Here is a 16,279-nt window from a genome sequence, read left to right as displayed (position 1 = left end):
ATCTCCAGGAACTTCTCGTTTCGGGATACAGGATCCATCCTACAGCGATGAGACGCTCCCGGGGGGGGGGGGGGGCTTGGTGAAATATATTAAGCAGCTAGACCCAAATCTGTCAGAATTAGGGCTCACTTTGGCCTCTCCTTTCCCAGGAGGAGCAGCAAGGGGGGGATGCTGAGCCCCACGTAGAGCTGAACAGCACCGTGGCAGGAGCTCTTCCAGTCCCACAGCAGCAGAAACACAGCTTGAGGCCCAAAAAAGAGCCCCCAAAGTGTCCCCCCCCCCTTAAAATTTACATCTTTGGGCAATAATGTTGAATATTTAACTCAGCCCCTGTGCGGCGCTGAAGCCTCCGAGCGCCAGGTGCTGCACGCACCCCCAATAAAAATCCCCCATGCCTGGGGGGGAGCTGAGGTTTTTGAGGTTTTAAACAGGAAGCAGGAGATGGGGGGGCTTCAAAAAGCCCCCACCCCTGGAGGAGAGGCCACCCCAGCTCCATTTGCTCACCGTGGAAGGGAGAAGACAGCAGCAGCACGCCCACGGAGAGCGGTTTTTCCCTCCTGTCCCATCCGTCGGGCACCAAAAACCACGGCAGGAGTCGCTGGATTGTTTTTTTTTTTTTTAACTTTTGCACAGCAACTTTTATTTCCCCACTAAACAGAGTAACAGGGCAAAGAGACATAACAGCATCGCGGGGTCACACGAGGGCCGGCAGGGGTTTCGTAAGCACGCGCGAGATCACACCTAAAACGAGGCTTTCTCCCCCCCCCTCCTCCCCCCCACTTCCCCACCTGCACTGGGACCAAAATCCCCCAAATCCGACCCCAAAACCTGGGCGCACGGAGACTCCGGCTCGGCAGCACGCCCACGGCTCTCGCCACGGCTTTTTTGGGTCGGCGGCCGGCACCCCGAGCTCGCCCTGCCTCGCTCCTGGGCCGCGGGATCCCAGCGCTCGGCCCTACAAAACCCTCGGCAACAACAGGAAGGGCGGGGAGGGGGGGGAAAAAAGATCGCGGGGGGGGGGTTTTTTGCTCTCTAGTGGCAGCAAAAGACAGGCTCGGCCCCTTCCCGGGGAAGGGAGAAGCGAGGATGGGAGGTGGGGGGGCGGAAAAATGCTAAAAAGGTGACCTGCAGAGCAACGGTGTCAGAAAACCAGGGGTTGGGTACGGGACCTTTCCTCCTCACACAGGTTTTTTTTTCTAGCCCTCGAGAGCTTTCCGGGGGTGCACGAAGCAGGCGGCTTTGCTACGGCTGAAGGCAGGAAGCGAGAAACCCCCCCCAAGGGAGCTTTTTCTCCCCGGTTTGCCACGGGGGCGGCCAACTTCAGACGACAAAAAGGAAAAGAGGGCTGCTTACAGAGCGGGCCGGAGCGCGAGTGAAGAGGAGAAAACCCTATACGGGGGGGCTACTGAAGCAGCCGGGTTTGTCCACCCTCGACGGTTGATGCCCCCCTCCAGAAAAACCTTTTTTCGGGGTAAAAGAGACCTGAAGTTTTTAAATGCAAGAACAAGGGGAAAAAAAGAGGAAACCCCCAAAGCTGAACTAGGGACGCGGACGAGTTTCGGGGCTTTTTTGTCTGAAAGCAAGGGGAAAAAGGGAACGGGGTCGGGGCACTACTTGCAGGTCACCTCGGGGGAGAGGGGTTTTGGGGGGGAAAGAAAGAAACCGGACAGGTCAATTGCAAAGGGAGAGCGAGGAGCCCACATAGAAGAGCCAGAAGAAAGGAAAGATCTTCTCGGTGAAAGCGGCCGTGAAGGTGAAGATGGGAGCCATGTTATCGGCGTTGTAGAACGCCACCCACCCGCCTTCGTAGTCCAGGTACACCCCGATCTTCCTGGGCCTCTCGCACAGGGACAGGGGCGTCTCCGGGGAGGTGAAAGCCTGGTACTGATCCCAATTCTTCCCCTTCCAGTTCAACCCCACCGCCCAGATCCCCTCCTCGGGAGCGAAGTCGATTTTCTCCTTCCTCCGCACCGACTCGCGGGCCGCCCCCAGCACCCAGCTCTCCCCATCGCCCACCTCCACCTCCCAGTAATGCCTCCCAGCTACGAAACCCTCGGCCGCCAGGACGCAGAAGGAGTAATCGAATCTCTTGGGGTTGGCCGGCAGCTCCTGGGGGGCACTCCTGAGCCGCACGCTCCTCTTGTCCTCCGACAGCACCAGGTAAGGGTTGGCCGTGTCCGGATCCAGAGAGAGATCACCTGGAAAGAGACGGGGGACGTGAGCACCTGCGAGAAGAAAAAAAAAGCCCTTTCCAACCCCCCCCCCCCCACCACGTGGATTGGGATTTATGTCCCCAAACAGCAGCGGGGACGTCACCTCAGGCGGCTTTAAGCACAAAAAGCCACGTGGGAGCAAAGGTCAAGCCCCCCCCCCAGTAATTAAAAACAGAGAAATTTGGGCGTGCCAGCCTGCAAGCCTGCCAGCCCGGGGCTGGCTGACCCCAGAATAGAAAATTCTGGGCAAAAAATGGACATTTTTAGCCGGTGCCCGAGAGGAAAGAGCATAAATATCCTCGGGTTTAAGGGCCGCTTTTCTTGCCCTGGGAGGAACCGGGGCTGCAGATCCTGAGGGCCGCCCCGAGACGGGAGGAGCAGAGGCTGCTCAATTCGGGCCTCTCCTTTCCCCGCCACCACGCAGCCAGGCGGGGAGACTGCAGCTCCATCCCCGAACCGAACGCGGAGGTTTCAAAGTCCGCCTCGGAGCAAAAATCAACCCCCCACGAGCCGTGCCAAAGGTCTCCGTGCTCGGGACAGAGCAGATCAGCTCAGGAGTCCTCTTAACCCTGCAGTTTCCTAATAAATTTGAGAACTGTGCCTCTCCTGGGCTCTTCCAGCAGCTGGATTCGTTTCTTTGCCCCTTCTTCAGCAGCACCAGCAATAGTTTTCTCCTCTCCTGGCCTCTCAGGCTAGCTCGAAGGCCTTACCTCAAAGATTTTCCCCCTCTGAGAAGCTGAAATCGAGTTCAGAGTTGCAAAAATAAAGGTCAGACTCCCCCCCCACCCAAAAAAAGCCGAACTGCTCACCTGTATCGTTCTCCAACTCAAACCGAAGGTTCTCTGCGGGAAAAGAAAGAAATTTAGGTTCCTTTACGCGTGGGCAATCCTCGAGGACTACCTACGAGCACGCGTCCTTGCTGCCTGCCTCGCGGCAAGCCACCGAACACGACTGCGCGAACCCACAACAAGCTTCCGGGCAGAAACCCAAAGGAAATGTGATTTTCGAGCAAAGAGAGCTTTTCCTTTTTTTTTTTTTTTTTTTTTTCGCAACGAGAAGCTCCTCGAACAATAAAAGCTCTCCCCCGAAGCTCTTCCCAATAAGCCCAAGGGAGAAAATAAACAAGAGCACAGCTCCAGCCGTCTTTTAAGTCGAATTAAGCACAGGGGAAACACTTTTAAAGGACGTTTTTTGGGTTTTTTTGTTTGTTTTTTCCTCTAGTGCTCACCCTTGAACTCCAGCAAGACCTCTTTCAGCACCGCGCTCTTCTGGGAAAAGCTCTTGAGTTTCTTCTCCAGCTCGGCAAAGCCAGCCTCCGGCTTGCAAAACATCCAGCTCTCGAAGCTGGGGGAGGAGAAAGCAGCATTAGGATCCCCCGGATAAACCTCCGACGCGCGGGCAAGGAAGGAACGCGCTCGGGTTTCGCGTTGGATGATTCCTCCCCTCCGTGCGTCCTCGGGAGGACTGGGACCAGTTTGGGGCTGCCCAGTACGAGGAAAATGGGAGATGTGGGGGGGATCTCCGCACCTCGGCTGGGTTCAGCCCCGATCCTGCTTTTGATACCGGTCCTGTTTGGACCGGAGACCTCCTGAGGTCCTTCAGGGACCGAGTTACTCCTCAGCGGGACGCTCACGCGCGCCCTGCCACAAAACCCCCAAAAGATTTGGGTTTTGCCCTGAGGGTGACGCTCGGGTGGGGGCCGAACCTCCCAGTTAACCCAGCAAGGGCCCAGTTCGCTCACCTGCTCCCAGCCGTGGTGACAACCTGGAGAGGGGAAAAGAAGCCTCAGTCAGTCCCACAACCTCCAAAATCCACCCCAAAAACAACCCTCCTGCTTAAGGGGTCAGCTCCCAGCTGCCGTTTCAAGGGCAGGGACCAGAGGGACTCACAGGAACGGCGGAATTTGTGTTTTTCACCCCCTTTTTCCTTTTTAGGGTGAGCGGGGGGGGGGAAAAACAAACCCACAAATCTTAAAAATTAAGAAAAATCGCGACTGCCATCAAGCTGCCGAGATTCAGGAGCTCACCGTGGTGATGCATTAAGAGACGAACAAGTATCTGGGAGATCTGATATTCTTTTTTAGTCCCTGGCACCAAAAAGGGCCAAAAAAAAGATTTTTGAGGGTCAGTTTTATCCCCACAGCTGTGGGGAGTTTTGGGAGGGGGCAGAAGATGAGCACAGCAGCTCTGCAGGAGGTCGGGGAAAAAACTTCGCATTACTCAGAGGTGATTAAGAGCCCCAACCCCAAAACTGCTCCCCAGCAGAGCACGTCGCCACCCTGCGGTCTCCGTTACGGGGCTTTTTTTTACCCCAAGGGTGCCGGACCCGAGCTCTTTGGAGTTTTACAGCCTTCTATACCATAACCTCCAGGCTGGGAGGACACGTCCCGAGAGTCTCACCTGCCCGGACTGGTTTCCTGGGCCGTTTTCTCCTCCCTGCTCCCCCAGCAGCTTATCGAGCTGGGCGATCTCCTCGGAGAGCCTGGAGACGCTCTCGTCTCTCCTCTTCACGATGTCCCTGTCCAGCTCCTCCAGGCGGGACAGCAGGAGCTGCTCCTTCTCCTCCAGGAAGCCTCGCAGCTCCTTGCACTCGGCCACGATCTTCTGCCTCTCCACTTCCGTCTGCTTCTGCAAAAACCCCAGCAGAGGGGAAAAGCTGCGTGAGACAGGCGGCCCCGGGGGGGCTGGGGAAGGTTTTGGGAAGTCCCTCACCCCCCGAAGGCGCTCACCAGCAAGTCTTCGCTCTGCCTCTCCCTCTCAGCCTTGGCTTCTTCGCGCCCTTTCCGCAGGGAGCTCAAGTGTTCCTGCGGCACCTCCTGGAAGGCAGAAGAGATCTGATGAGAATTTCGGGGGGATTGGGAACACGGAGGAAAGAGATGGCAGGGGATTCCCTCCGGTCCTGCAGCCACACGTGGCTAAATTTCATCAAACGCGGTGTTTTTTTGCAGCTGAAGGCACCATTAACCCAAACTGGGGTGAAACCAGCTCTGCACCACATCCTCCCTCTCACCCTATTACCCTCACCCTTTTGTTTTGGGCATACCAAGAAAGCCAGGTCCAAAAAAAAAAAAAAAACACTAAAAAGCAGCTTGAGCAGCTCAGAGCCAGGCACAGCAGGAAGAAAAAAGAGAAACGAGCACGGGGTGGGGGAAATAAACCAGTTTTTAGCTCCCTGTAAATGCAAACCGCCAAGTCCCACCCCCCCACCAAAAAAAAATCCTTCCGCAGGGATCAGCTTTCACCTCCCAGCCCCATCGGGGTCTGGGGGGGGGGGATTTTGGCCGCCACACTAAGTTCGTTAAGGGCTTAATGCAAAACAAACCGCAGCGCCCGGCCTCGTTTAAGTCACTTGACCCCCCCCCGACGAAGCAGCTCCTAGCAACGCTGAATGAAAAGCGGCACGGAAGACGCCGCGGCAGGTCTTTTAGGGGAAATAAAACCCTAAAAAAAGGGTTTTTGCTACGTGCTGTGCGGCGAGCGAGCGCACGAACGCGGGCTCGCCGCCCAGCACCGCGTGGTAACGCACGGTTTGGGAGCGAGATTAAAGCCAAGGGCAGAAAAACAGGGCGCAGGTTGCAGGCTGCGCCTGATGGGAAACCATTTTTTTTTTTAAAAAAAAGCACAAAGGCAGATTAACAAGGCAAAAAAAAAAAACAGGGCAGCGCTCGACGACGGTGGAGCTGCCTAGAGATGTCGCCGTGCTAAAAAAGGACAAGATCCCAAATTTGGGGTGAGCGGCGACGTCGGCTCGAGCTCCAGCTTCCCCCTAAACCCCCCCCCAGGGGTGAAGATGGAAAAGACCCTGCGCTCGATCTGGTTCAAAAAAAAAAAAACCAGCACAAAAAAACGGTATAAAAACGGGAATTGTAAGAATTATCGGGTGGTTTTAACGCTCTGTGGTGCAAGATCTCCCCGGTGCCACCCTCCCCTTCCTCCTCCTCCAGCTGCCGCTGCGCAGTAAGCGCCCGCTGCCCGGCCGGCATCTTGCTTTTTTCTCCTCCCCGACCGAGAAACGAGGCCTGGCCGCTCGCTTTCAGCTCGCCCGCCCCCAAATCCCTCGTTATTCTCACCAAAAAGCCCTCCCCAAGGGTAACGAGGAGCGTCCCCTTCTCCACCACGGTGGTGCTGGCTGAGGTCCGCCTGCGTATTCGCCCTGCGTCACGTTCCCCGACCGCCCTGGGCTGTTGTTTTTTTTTTCTTTTATTTGCAGGGGAAAAAAAAAAGCTCTCCTGCGGGATTCCTGCTGCGTTTTTGCCCCACATCACGCTCAATACTGGAAAAAAAAACCTACCCCCATCCTAAGGGGGCCAGCTCCACGTTTGCTCCAGGGGGATTTCTGCACGGGGACGTGGCAGGTGAGGATTTTGGGGTGCCTGGCGTTATTTTGCACACTCACACCCGCACAAAGGCGACCCCGTGCCACTTCATCCCAGTGTTACTTTGCACGGGAGGCACAACCAGCCAGCCCCGCAGCAGCACAGACCCTCCCAGTATCCTCCCAGTTAAACCCAGCTCCATTTTGAATGGGGGACGTTCCCCGCCCCCCCCGGCCCTATCCTACTGCACGAGGTCAGCCCTCACCCCAAGATTTCCCCACCTTGGGGGGGGGCTTTTGGGACCCTATTGCTCCCCATATCCTGCCCCACCGCGTGGGGCAGCACCCACCCTGGAAAAGGGTCCCCAATAAATCCCAACAGCCCTGTGGGGGTCCCCATTATGCACGGGGGGGCAGCCCCAGAGCACTACGCCCTACATAGATGTGAGTTGTGGGTTCCATATCCCCTGTAAAAGCTCCCTATTGCATCTGAAACCTGGGGGGGGCCCCTTTTAGACTGCGCTGTGCGTGTAAGGGGGGGGTCCCATGGGATTCAAGGTGCGCTGCTCCACGTGGGGTGCCCGTGTTACACCCCCACGTTGAACAGGGGTGCTTCCCCTTCACAGAAAGGGGGATCCTTATCGCACCCCCCACCCCCAACAGGCCCTATTACACCAAAAATAGGATCCTCGCTGCACCCCCCTTTTTGTTAGGGTACAGGGGGGCTCCTCTACCGAGCCCCCCACCGCACCCTCGCCCCCAGGAGACCCCAAGTACACCCCGGGGGGTGTTCCCCGTTGCACCCCCCCCTCCCACGGTGGTTGTGGGGTGCCCCTAGGGTGCTCCCCCCGCTCACCTCGGCGGCGTGCGCCGCCTCCTCGGCGGGCAGCACGGTGTGGGTGCGGTGCTCCCGGGAGAGGTGGCAGACCACGCAGACGGCCCGGCGGTCCTGAACGCAGAAGAGCCGCAGGGGTTCACCGTGCCGGGGACACCGCGGAGGCCCCGGGGGACCCGGCGGAGCTGCGGCGGGCAGAGGCGGAGAAGGGGCGGGAGGCCCCGGAGGCGGCTCGGCGGGGCCGGGGGGCAGCCCAAGCTGGCGGACGATGTGGACGATGTTGCCGAGGGAGCGGTTGGGGCGGAAGAGCCGCTGCGGCACCGGTTCCCGGCACTGCGGGCAGCAGAGGCGCCGCGCCGAGTCCTCCCAGCACTGGGTCACGCAGGCCCGGCAGAAATTATGGCCGCACTCGGCCACCAGCACCGGGTCGGTGAAGTACTCCAGGCACACCGGGCACGTCAGCTCGTCCTGCAGGCTGCGGGCGGCGCTGCAGGGAGCCGGCGGCACGGCGGGGGGAGCTGGCGGCGCCTCCATGCCGGACTCGCCCCCCCCCCTCCGCCCACGAGCAGCGCTGCGCTCCGAGCTCCGCTCCCCTCCGCGCCGCCGCCCCGACTGCCGGCCGCCGGGGGCGGGGCCGCGCATGCGTGCCGCGAGGGGGCGGTGCCGAGCATGCGCGGTGCGCGGGGGGGTGCCGGCGGGAGGGGGAGTGCGCCTGCGCGGAGGGGGAGGGGCGGGGCTTAGCGGGGGTGAGGGGGGCGGGGCCGTGAGGGGGGGCGGGGCGGTTTGGTGCCTATAGAGTCGGGGGGGGGGACCCTAAGGACCCCTATTGAGGGGAATTTGGAAGAGATTTGGGGTCGTTTATAGGGTGCTGGAGCCTTGTAGGGTGGTGGGTGTGGGGAACATGCCTCTGACCCTATATGGTTCTGGGGGTGTGTGCTTTAGCGCCTATAGGGGCTATAGGAGCCATGCACATCCCCCCCCGAGCACCTTAGTGCCTATAGGGTCTATAGAAGTCATGCACACAGCACTTTAGTGTCTATAGGGTTTATAGAAGCCCTGCACATCCCCCCTGAGCACCTTAGAGTCTATAGGGTCTATAGGAGCCATGCACATCCCCCCCAGCACCTTAGTGTCTATAGGGTCTATAGAAGCCCTGCACATCCCCCCCCTCTAGCACCTTAGTGACTATAGGGTCTATAGAAGCCATGCATACACACAGCACCCTATAGACACTAAGGTGCTGGTGGCGGGGTGTATGCATGGCTTCTTATAGCGTGCTGAGGGGGGGTCCCTATATGATATGGGGAGAGGGGAATGCCTCTGTCCCTATAGGGTGCTGAGGGGGCATGCCTTAGTGTCTATAGGGTCTATACAAGATGTGCACACACCCCCCCAGCAACTTGGTGTCTATAGTGTAGCATCATGCTGCATCCAGCTCCACAGTCCCCAAATGCTCCATTCACTCCCTGAAAATACTCTTCAAATGCACGTCAATTTATCCACATCTTAACCCGTCCCTGTGAAACAGCTACTATTAACTCACGCATTAGTAATCACAATTATCGTCTTTGTGTCTCAACTTCCAACTACAAAGTGACTTTGGTAGACTTGACACTGGCAATTTTAATTTTTTTTTTGATGTTCAGGGTTCTTTGCCGACAGTGTCACCACAGGGCACGTGGGGCCGGAGCTGTTCCCCTCTTCCGCTGTCACATTCTTCCATTTTTTCTTGATTTTTTCCCCTCAGTTGGCACCACAGGAAATGCCGGAGGGAAAGCATGTTTTTTTTGGGATGGAAAATTAAAAGAGGTTAATTGGCCCTGATGCCAGCGAGGTCCCGGTTTTGGGGTGCCTATGGCGCAGAGAAGCATCCTGGAGTGTTGAGGTGGGTGCTCGAAACCTGCCCCAACCACCCCAGTGACATTTAATTTCAAACGCATCTTCACAGATGTAATTAAGCCTTAATAGTACTGTAAGCCATTTGCATGCCTTGGCTTTGCTTTCTGTCATTTTTAAACCAGCTTTTATTTATAACAAAAGGAGACACCATGTCCAGCGAGGAGCGTTTGGAGCCATGCTGGGTCACAGCAGACTCTTGGGGTATCCTGTTTCACCTCAAAATTAAGTCTTTTGGGGAAATTTGGCACTAGGTTTGCATCCCTGTCACCCAGCAACCAGGTTCCCTGTGCAAATGATTAAAGATTGCAAAGTAAAAGTTGGAGAAACTCCCTGTGGACCTTTTATTTTGTGGGAGATGCATGAGACAGATGGAGGATTTAATACCACGATTTCCCTGCCTTTCTTTACATTTTCCTCACTGTCTCTGGTGAAATTTGCTCTGAGGAGGAAGTAGCTGCGGGAGAGGTTACTTTCTGGTGGTGGTTTGGATGGGGTGGGCTAGAATTTGGGGTGAAAAACTGCAGATTTGGGGCCTGCGTGTTGGGATCTCCTCAGGGAGGAGGTGCCCGCTTAAAAAATGGCGGCGCCGTGCCCGCTTCCAAAATGGCGTCCCTGTGCCCTTTTCCAAAATGGCCGCCTCGCCCTCAGGCAGGGCAAAAGGAGAAGATGGCTGCGGCCTCCCCCTCCCTAAAGGGCCGTCGGGGCGAGTAGGGCGAGATGGCTGCTTCCTCCCTTTTGCTTGAGGAAAGCCTTGCTCAAGATGGTCCCCTGGGGGGAATGAGACTCCGGTGTCCATCTTGGGCGAGGGCAGCCATTGCCACGGTGATGGGTCCTTTGAGGATGCCCCCCCCCCCCCCAAAAAAAAAACAACACCTGTGTGGCTGAAAGGGGGAATGGGGCCATTTTGCAGCTTCTGCGAGCCCCTAAATCCTCACAGGGCTCTTAAACACATCAGAACTGTGCTCCTTGCCAGCAGGATATGCATGCAGCTGTCCCCATTGACAGATCCCCCCCCTTTTCTCCACAGAAGAGGCCCTTGGAAAGAATTGGGACAGCTGCTGCCCCGTTCCCTTCACTCCAGGTTTGCTAAAATGTCCCACGATACCTTCCCCTATCTCCAAATTTAGGATATTTGCCCTCAAAGTGGTCCCTAACAGATTTATCACCCATAAATTCAGGGGGTCCTGCTTTGGGCTGGCAGAGGCCTGCAGTGAGGAGCTCCGCTGTGAACTACAGCCATTCATGAGGAAATGTCACTGTGGGACCCCAAAATTGTCATATTTTCTATAATTTTGGGAAGAATATCTCACTGTTTCTCCTCAAACCATGCTGGCTGCATCATGGGGGTGAAAGTGGCTGCCAGCCAAAGAACTGCTCTGATTTTGCTGGTGACATTGTGCATCCAGATGTGTTGTTATTTTGGGGAGGTGTTGCAAGGGAAACTGTGCGTCCGCACGATTTTTTTATTTGGCTTTTTTTTTCCCCCTTTTTTTTTTTTTTTTTTTCTCCCAAAGGATTTTTTTAGATTTCTATTTCCGCCCATGCCGTAGCTATTGCCGCCAGAGGGCCCTGGCAATTGTGCAGAGCTCTTTTCCCTTCTCTCTCTCTCTCTTTTTTTTTTTAATTCCTTCCTTCCTTCCTTTTTTTTTTTTTTTTTTTTTTTTTAACTCTCTTATTGCCCAGGATAGCGGAGGGGCTGGGCTGGCGGCCACCGCTCCCTGTGGCCCTCGCACCCCGGGGGGGGACACCCAGCCCCCTGCCCCTCTGTGCTGTGTTTTTGGGGGAGAAGAAGGGTTTTTTTTTCAAGGCAGGGTGGGGGGCAGAAAGTGGGGCACCTCCAGGCTTTGTCGCCAGCACCTCCCAAGCCGGAGACCACAGGTAACGGGGAGGCTTGGTCTTTGGATGCAGAGCGGGAGTGTAAAATGGCTCCTTTTCCATCCCCCTTCCTTCTCCCCTCCGTCCTTCCTTTCTTCTCCCCTCCCAGCCCATCCACCTCGCCACCCGCACACTCAGCTCGCCAGATGCTCTCCATCCCTGTTAAAAAAAAAAAAAAAAAAAAAAAGCTCTTCCCATTGTCTTTCTGGAGGTGCTGGCGTCCCTCCGTCCTTCCCCCTTGTTTTGTTTGCACGGGGTGGGATTCATTTCGCGTCTCGTTCGGGTGCCTTTGAGTGCTGATAGTGCTGATCCCCCCCTTTTGTTTTATTTTTTTTTTTAGCAGGATGGAAAAACCACCCGGGGAAAATAAATGAAGCAGGATGAACTGCCAGGGAAAAAAAAAAATGTAGGAGGGATCCGCGGTGTGCGCCTGAAATCGCCCTTTTATTCCTGACATCAGTAAGTCGGGTACAGCCTGCCCCAAATCTTTCTTTCTTGTCTCCCCATCAGTCCTCCCTTCTCCATCCTCTGCAGCTACAGCAGCTGGAAAATAGAAATAAAGCGGGATCCTAAATGCTGCTCGCAGAGGAGGATGAGCGAAAGGAGGGAGGAGTGGGAGCAATTTGATTTTTTTAAATGGTTTTGCAGCGGAGAGCGCCAAACCTGGTTCCTCCGCTTGGGAAAAGTCTCATTTTTCCCCCAGCGTGGTTAGAGACGGTGCTGAGCACCCGAAATTTATGGCTCCTCGGGGCGTGGTAGAGAAATATCTCATTAATCCTTTTTGCAGGGGTGGGGAGCAATTGCTGTGTGTTTTGGGGGGGGGGGGGGCATTTCTGGAAAGTTTGGGGCAGGAGTCTTGATGAAGTTGAAGGAACCTGTGGAGGAGCACTCAGGATTTCAGGATTTGGTACAGTAGGAATTAACTTTGATAAGATTTGAGTGAAAAAATCACCCGAACGCTGCTGTGAAAGCGTGTGCACTGAAAAGTGTGCACGGAGCGTTTCTTGGACCTGTTCCACCTACTAGAAAGCAAACTCTTGCATCCAGTAATTCAGCCACTCAGATTTAAGTGCTTCTAACCTAATTGTCTGCATTCCTCAGAAAAAAAAATACCTTTACCTATATTAAAAATAAAAAATAAAAAAGGATTTAGCTGAGTTATTGAGTGTAGAGTCTGCTTGTGCAGTAAAAAAAAATGCATCTCTAGTGATAAGTGATATGTCAGTTTGTTTTAGGGTGAGGATGTTGTCTGCAGGTTACTGAAATGTGTGTTCTTAATGGAATGGGGTTTATTCTTTTTTTCTTTTTTCTTTTTTAAGAATCATGCTGAAAGATCTGGGAAAATAAGTGGTGGGTTAAGGGACAGAGGTTTATTAGCCACTCGTCCCCATTTTTGCGATGCAGTGAAGGCTCAGCCTTTCTATCAGCCAGCAGAGAATCCACAGGTTAATAAAACGGGGCGGGGGGGGTGGTTGCATGCAAATCCTTGGGGTTTGGTTGTTGCCGAATGCGACGCCGGGCTCTGCTGACGGTGGTGTCACCTCCTCGTTGCAGGGGGGGGGCTCGCGACGCCGGCCATGGAGCCCTACGTGCTGCTGGACCCGCGACAGCGAGCGCTGTATCGCGACGTGATGCAGGAGAGCTACGAGACGCTGATGGCGCTGGGTGAGGAGACCCCAAAATAATGGAGAAAATTTGGGGATGGGCAAAATATCTGGGGAGGGGCACAGGATCTGGCTCGCTGGATCCGCTCGTCTTCGTGCGAGGGGCTGGGGGGCTCCTGGGGAGGGTGAGCCCTGCTGATCCGTGTTTCTCCCCCTCCTTTTTTTTCCAGAATTCCCCGTTTCCAAGCCCGACCTGCTGTCCCGCCTGGCCCACGAGGATGAACCAACAGCCCTGGATCTCCACATACCCAAGGACGCCCCGTCTGGAGGTGAGCCCCCGCACTGCGCCTTGATCGTGGCACAAAAAACCTTGGGGTTGGCTCCTGCTGGTGGCTTTCACCTACCTGTGGACATCTCCGTTTTGGGGAGAAAGATGCTGGGACGGCCAGACTGCAATGCCAGTGGGATGTCCTGGACGAAATGGCAATGCCAAAGCCCCTTTGCAGTCAGCCGAGAGGAAGAGGCATTTTTTAGGGTGGCCCAGAGAGAAATGGCGGTGCGGTGGAGGTGACGGTGATTTAATTACTGCATTAATGCTGGTGGCAGGGGGGTGGGATGGGGATCAGCTCCCACGGAGATGCTTCCCCAGAAGAAGGTGTGAAATAAAACGAGGAGGAATCCCTCCCTGCCCTCCATTTCATCTCCCCAGCCCCGGCAGAGACAAAATCTCCTGCCTGGGTCCTGTCTGTCTTTCCCTGTGCCCCACAGAGGACGGAGCACGAGCGGAGCAGGAACCCACCCGAGAAGAAACTGCTGAGAAAGAGCCCGAAGCTGCAAAACCCACGGGTGAGGAGCATCCCTCGAGCCCGGCCGAGGCCGCGGCGAAGGCGGGCAGGAGCGGGGAAGCGCCGCCGCCGCAGCGGGACCCCCAGCCCAGCAACACGTGCGGCGAGTGCGGCAAGAGCTTCAGCCACAAGTCGGCCCTGGTGAAACACCAAAAAATCCACAGCGGCGACCGCCCGCACGAGTGCCCCGACTGCGGCAAGGGCTTCATCCAGCGCTCCGACCTCACCATCCACCAGCGGGTCCACACGGGCGAGCGGCCCTACGCCTGCCCCGACTGCGGCCGCCGCTTCAGCGTCAGCTCCTCGCTGCTCACCCACCAGCGCACCCACGCTCCCGGCGGGGAAAAACCCAACCGGTGCCCCCAGTGCGGCCGCAGCTTCGCCGACCCGGGGGCTCTCGACCGCCACCAGAAGAGCCACCTGGGTGGGAAGCCCTATGAGTGCGGGGTGTGCGGGAAAGCCTTCGCCTGGAGCTCCCACCTCGAGCGCCACCGGCGCATCCACACGGGCGAGAAGCCCTTCCAGTGCGCCGAGTGCGGGCGAGCCTTCGCTTGGAGCTCCCACCTCGACCGCCACATGCGCACCCACGCCGCCGCCTCCGAGGAGGAGGAGGACGGCGAGGAGGAGGAGGAAGAGCCCCCGCCGCCGCCGCCCCCCCAGAAATGCGCCGACTGCGGCAAGCGCCTCAACCACCAGACGGACCCGCAGCGCTTCAAGCACAAGGGCACCCAGACGCCGCCGGCCGGGGACGAGCCCGCCGGCAGCCCGCCGCGGCCCTACCGCTGCGAGCAGTGCGGCAAAAGCTTCGGCCACAGCTCCAACCTCCTCAAGCACCAGCGCGTCCACACCGGCGAGCGGCCCTACCCCTGCCCGGATTGCAAACGCTGCTTCCGTTGGGGCTCGGCCCTGGCCAAGCACCGGCGCACGCACGCCCGGCAGCAGCAAAGCGGCGAGGCTGCCAAACCGTGCGCCGGGGAGAGCGGCGCTGGAGGAAAACCCTACCCCTGCGGGGCTTGCGGCAAGAGTTTCGGCTGGGTCTCGCACCTGGAGCGCCATCGGCGCGTCCACACCGGGGAGAAACCTTTCCGCTGCGGGGAATGCGGGCGAGCCTTCGCCGTCAGCTCCCACCTGGAGCGGCACCGGCGGGTGCACACGGGCGAGCGGCCGTACCGCTGCGGCGACTGCGGCAAGAGCTTCGCCGTCAGCTCCACTTTGCTGGCCCACCGCCGCACCCATGCCGCCCAACCGGGCCGGCCCCACGCCTGCCCCGAGTGCGGGAAGGGGTTCAGCACCCCGGCCAGCTTGGAGAGGCACCGGCGGCTCCACCGCGGCGAGAAACCCTACCAGTGCGGCGTCTGCGGCAAGGGTTTCGCTTGGAGCTCCCACTACGACCGGCACCGGCTCACCCACACCGGCGAGAAGCCCTTCTCCTGCGCCCACTGCGGCAAGCGCTTCGGCCGCAGCTCGCACCGCAACCGGCACCAGCGGGCCCATGCCCAGGGCGGCCCCGAGAAGCGCCACGTCTGCCCCGAGTGCGGCAAAGCCTTCGGCCTCGCCACCGCCCTGGCTGCTCACCAACGACTGCATGCCGCCGGCAGCGGGGGCCGCAGCAGCCTCTCCTTGCTGCCGCCCTCGTGGTGGGAAGGAGAGAGGCCGGCGGGGGGCACGCCAACACCCCCCGAGCTCTGGCCGGAGGAGACCGGCTCCATTTTCCAGCAGCACCCAGTGCCTTCCTCCTCCTCCTCCTCCTCCTCCTCCTCCACGGCCCCCAGGGGCTGGGCTGCCAAAGCTCTCCTGCCCCCCAGCGTGGCGTGGAGGCCTGGGGAGGGGGACGCCCTGCAAAGTGATGCCACAGCCCCCCAAGAGCCTTGGGCGTCCCTGCCTCCCCCCAGCTCCTGAGACGGAGTCAAAATTTGGGGTGTGTGGGGGGGGACAGAGCCACCCTCTGCCTTTGGGGACGCCCCGGTGCTGGGGTGGGGGGCTCGCCTGTCCCCCCCCCATCCCCTGGCAAGGGGTGCAAAGGGGCTGTTTGGGAGCTGGGGAGGGGGTCTAGGACACCCTGGCACGTGGGGGGGGGTTAGGATGGAAGTGGGGGGGTGATGTGGAGGTAGGGAGAGGGGGCACACAGAGGGAGAGCGGGGTGGGGGGTGGATTTGGGGAGGGCTGGGTGATCACTGAGCACAGTGAGGAGATGATCCCCCTATAACCCTCTCCATCTTCCATTTTGGGGGGGGTTCGGGTGCATGGGAGGGGACCCAGCAGCAAAAAAAAAAAAAAACAAAACAGGGTTCACTGGGGGAACCCCCTGCTGCCTGGGGATTTTGGGGAGAAACGGCTCAGGAAAGAGCCGAGGGGACCTGCCCCAACCGCCCCAAAATACGCTTGGGTCACGCCAAAGCCGGTTTGGGATGTGCCAGGGGCTCGGGCAGGGATGGAGAGGCCGGCTTAGCAGGTAATAAAATAGAGGGTAGTTCACCAAAAACACCTCTCCGTGTGTCTCGGCGTCTTTTGTCCCCGGAGCACGATTTCCCCAGCAAGCCCAGCTCCTGCCCGGGGATTTTTTCCCCGTAGGATCCATCCCCAGCCACATCCCATAGGGTCCGTGTGCTTTAAAACCCCTCCACGCGTTTCCCACCAGGAGCACCGATGGGGTTTGGGGTTGTGGTGCAAGGAGAGCCAGGCACAGGTGGCTAT

General features: G+C 57.9%; 2 protein-coding genes across 4 annotated transcripts; one reads left to right on the top strand and one right to left on the bottom strand.

Annotated features, from left to right (window-relative positions):
• Positions 1-603: 603 nt before the first annotated feature.
• Positions 604-7,986, bottom strand: LOC106049932 (E3 ubiquitin-protein ligase TRIM7). The gene is made up of 7 exons (XM_066986708.1): positions 7,384-7,986; positions 4,942-5,028; positions 4,613-4,840; positions 3,955-3,977; positions 3,442-3,557; positions 3,023-3,055; positions 604-2,198 (listed from the first exon to the last, which is right to left on the bottom strand). The coding sequence occupies exons 1-7, from the start codon at positions 7,894-7,896 to the stop codon at positions 1,672-1,674; spliced, it is 1,527 nt and encodes a 508-aa protein (XP_066842809.1). The 5' UTR covers positions 7,897-7,986; the 3' UTR covers positions 604-1,671.
• Positions 7,987-10,850: 2,864 nt separating this feature from the next.
• On the top strand, positions 10,851-16,069 carry LOC106049927 (zinc finger protein 135). 3 transcript variants are annotated; one of them, XM_066986681.1, is made up of 5 exons: positions 10,851-11,139; positions 11,477-11,596; positions 12,693-12,801; positions 12,971-13,069; positions 13,509-16,069. In XM_066986681.1, exons 3-5 carry the CDS (start codon positions 12,714-12,716, stop codon positions 15,482-15,484), a joined length of 2,163 nt encoding a protein of 720 aa, XP_066842782.1. In that variant the 5' UTR covers positions 10,851-11,139; positions 11,477-11,596; positions 12,693-12,713; the 3' UTR covers positions 15,485-16,069. The 3 variants fall into 3 exon arrangements, with proteins under 3 accessions (XP_066842782.1, XP_047911327.2, XP_047911329.2); XM_048055370.2 differs by having other exon boundaries at positions 10,854-11,139; positions 11,480-11,595; positions 12,691-12,801; XM_048055372.2 differs by lacking the exons at positions 10,851-11,139; positions 11,477-11,596 and adding an exon at positions 12,478-12,581 and having other exon boundaries at positions 12,691-12,801.
• Positions 16,070-16,279: the final 210 nt, after the last annotated feature.

This window comes from Anser cygnoides, chromosome 35 (assembly GCF_040182565.1).
Source record: "Anser cygnoides isolate HZ-2024a breed goose chromosome 35, Taihu_goose_T2T_genome, whole genome shotgun sequence".
NCBI classification, from domain to species: domain Eukaryota; kingdom Metazoa; phylum Chordata; class Aves; order Anseriformes; family Anatidae; genus Anser; species Anser cygnoides.
This window is presented reverse-complemented; position numbering and strand designations above follow the sequence as displayed.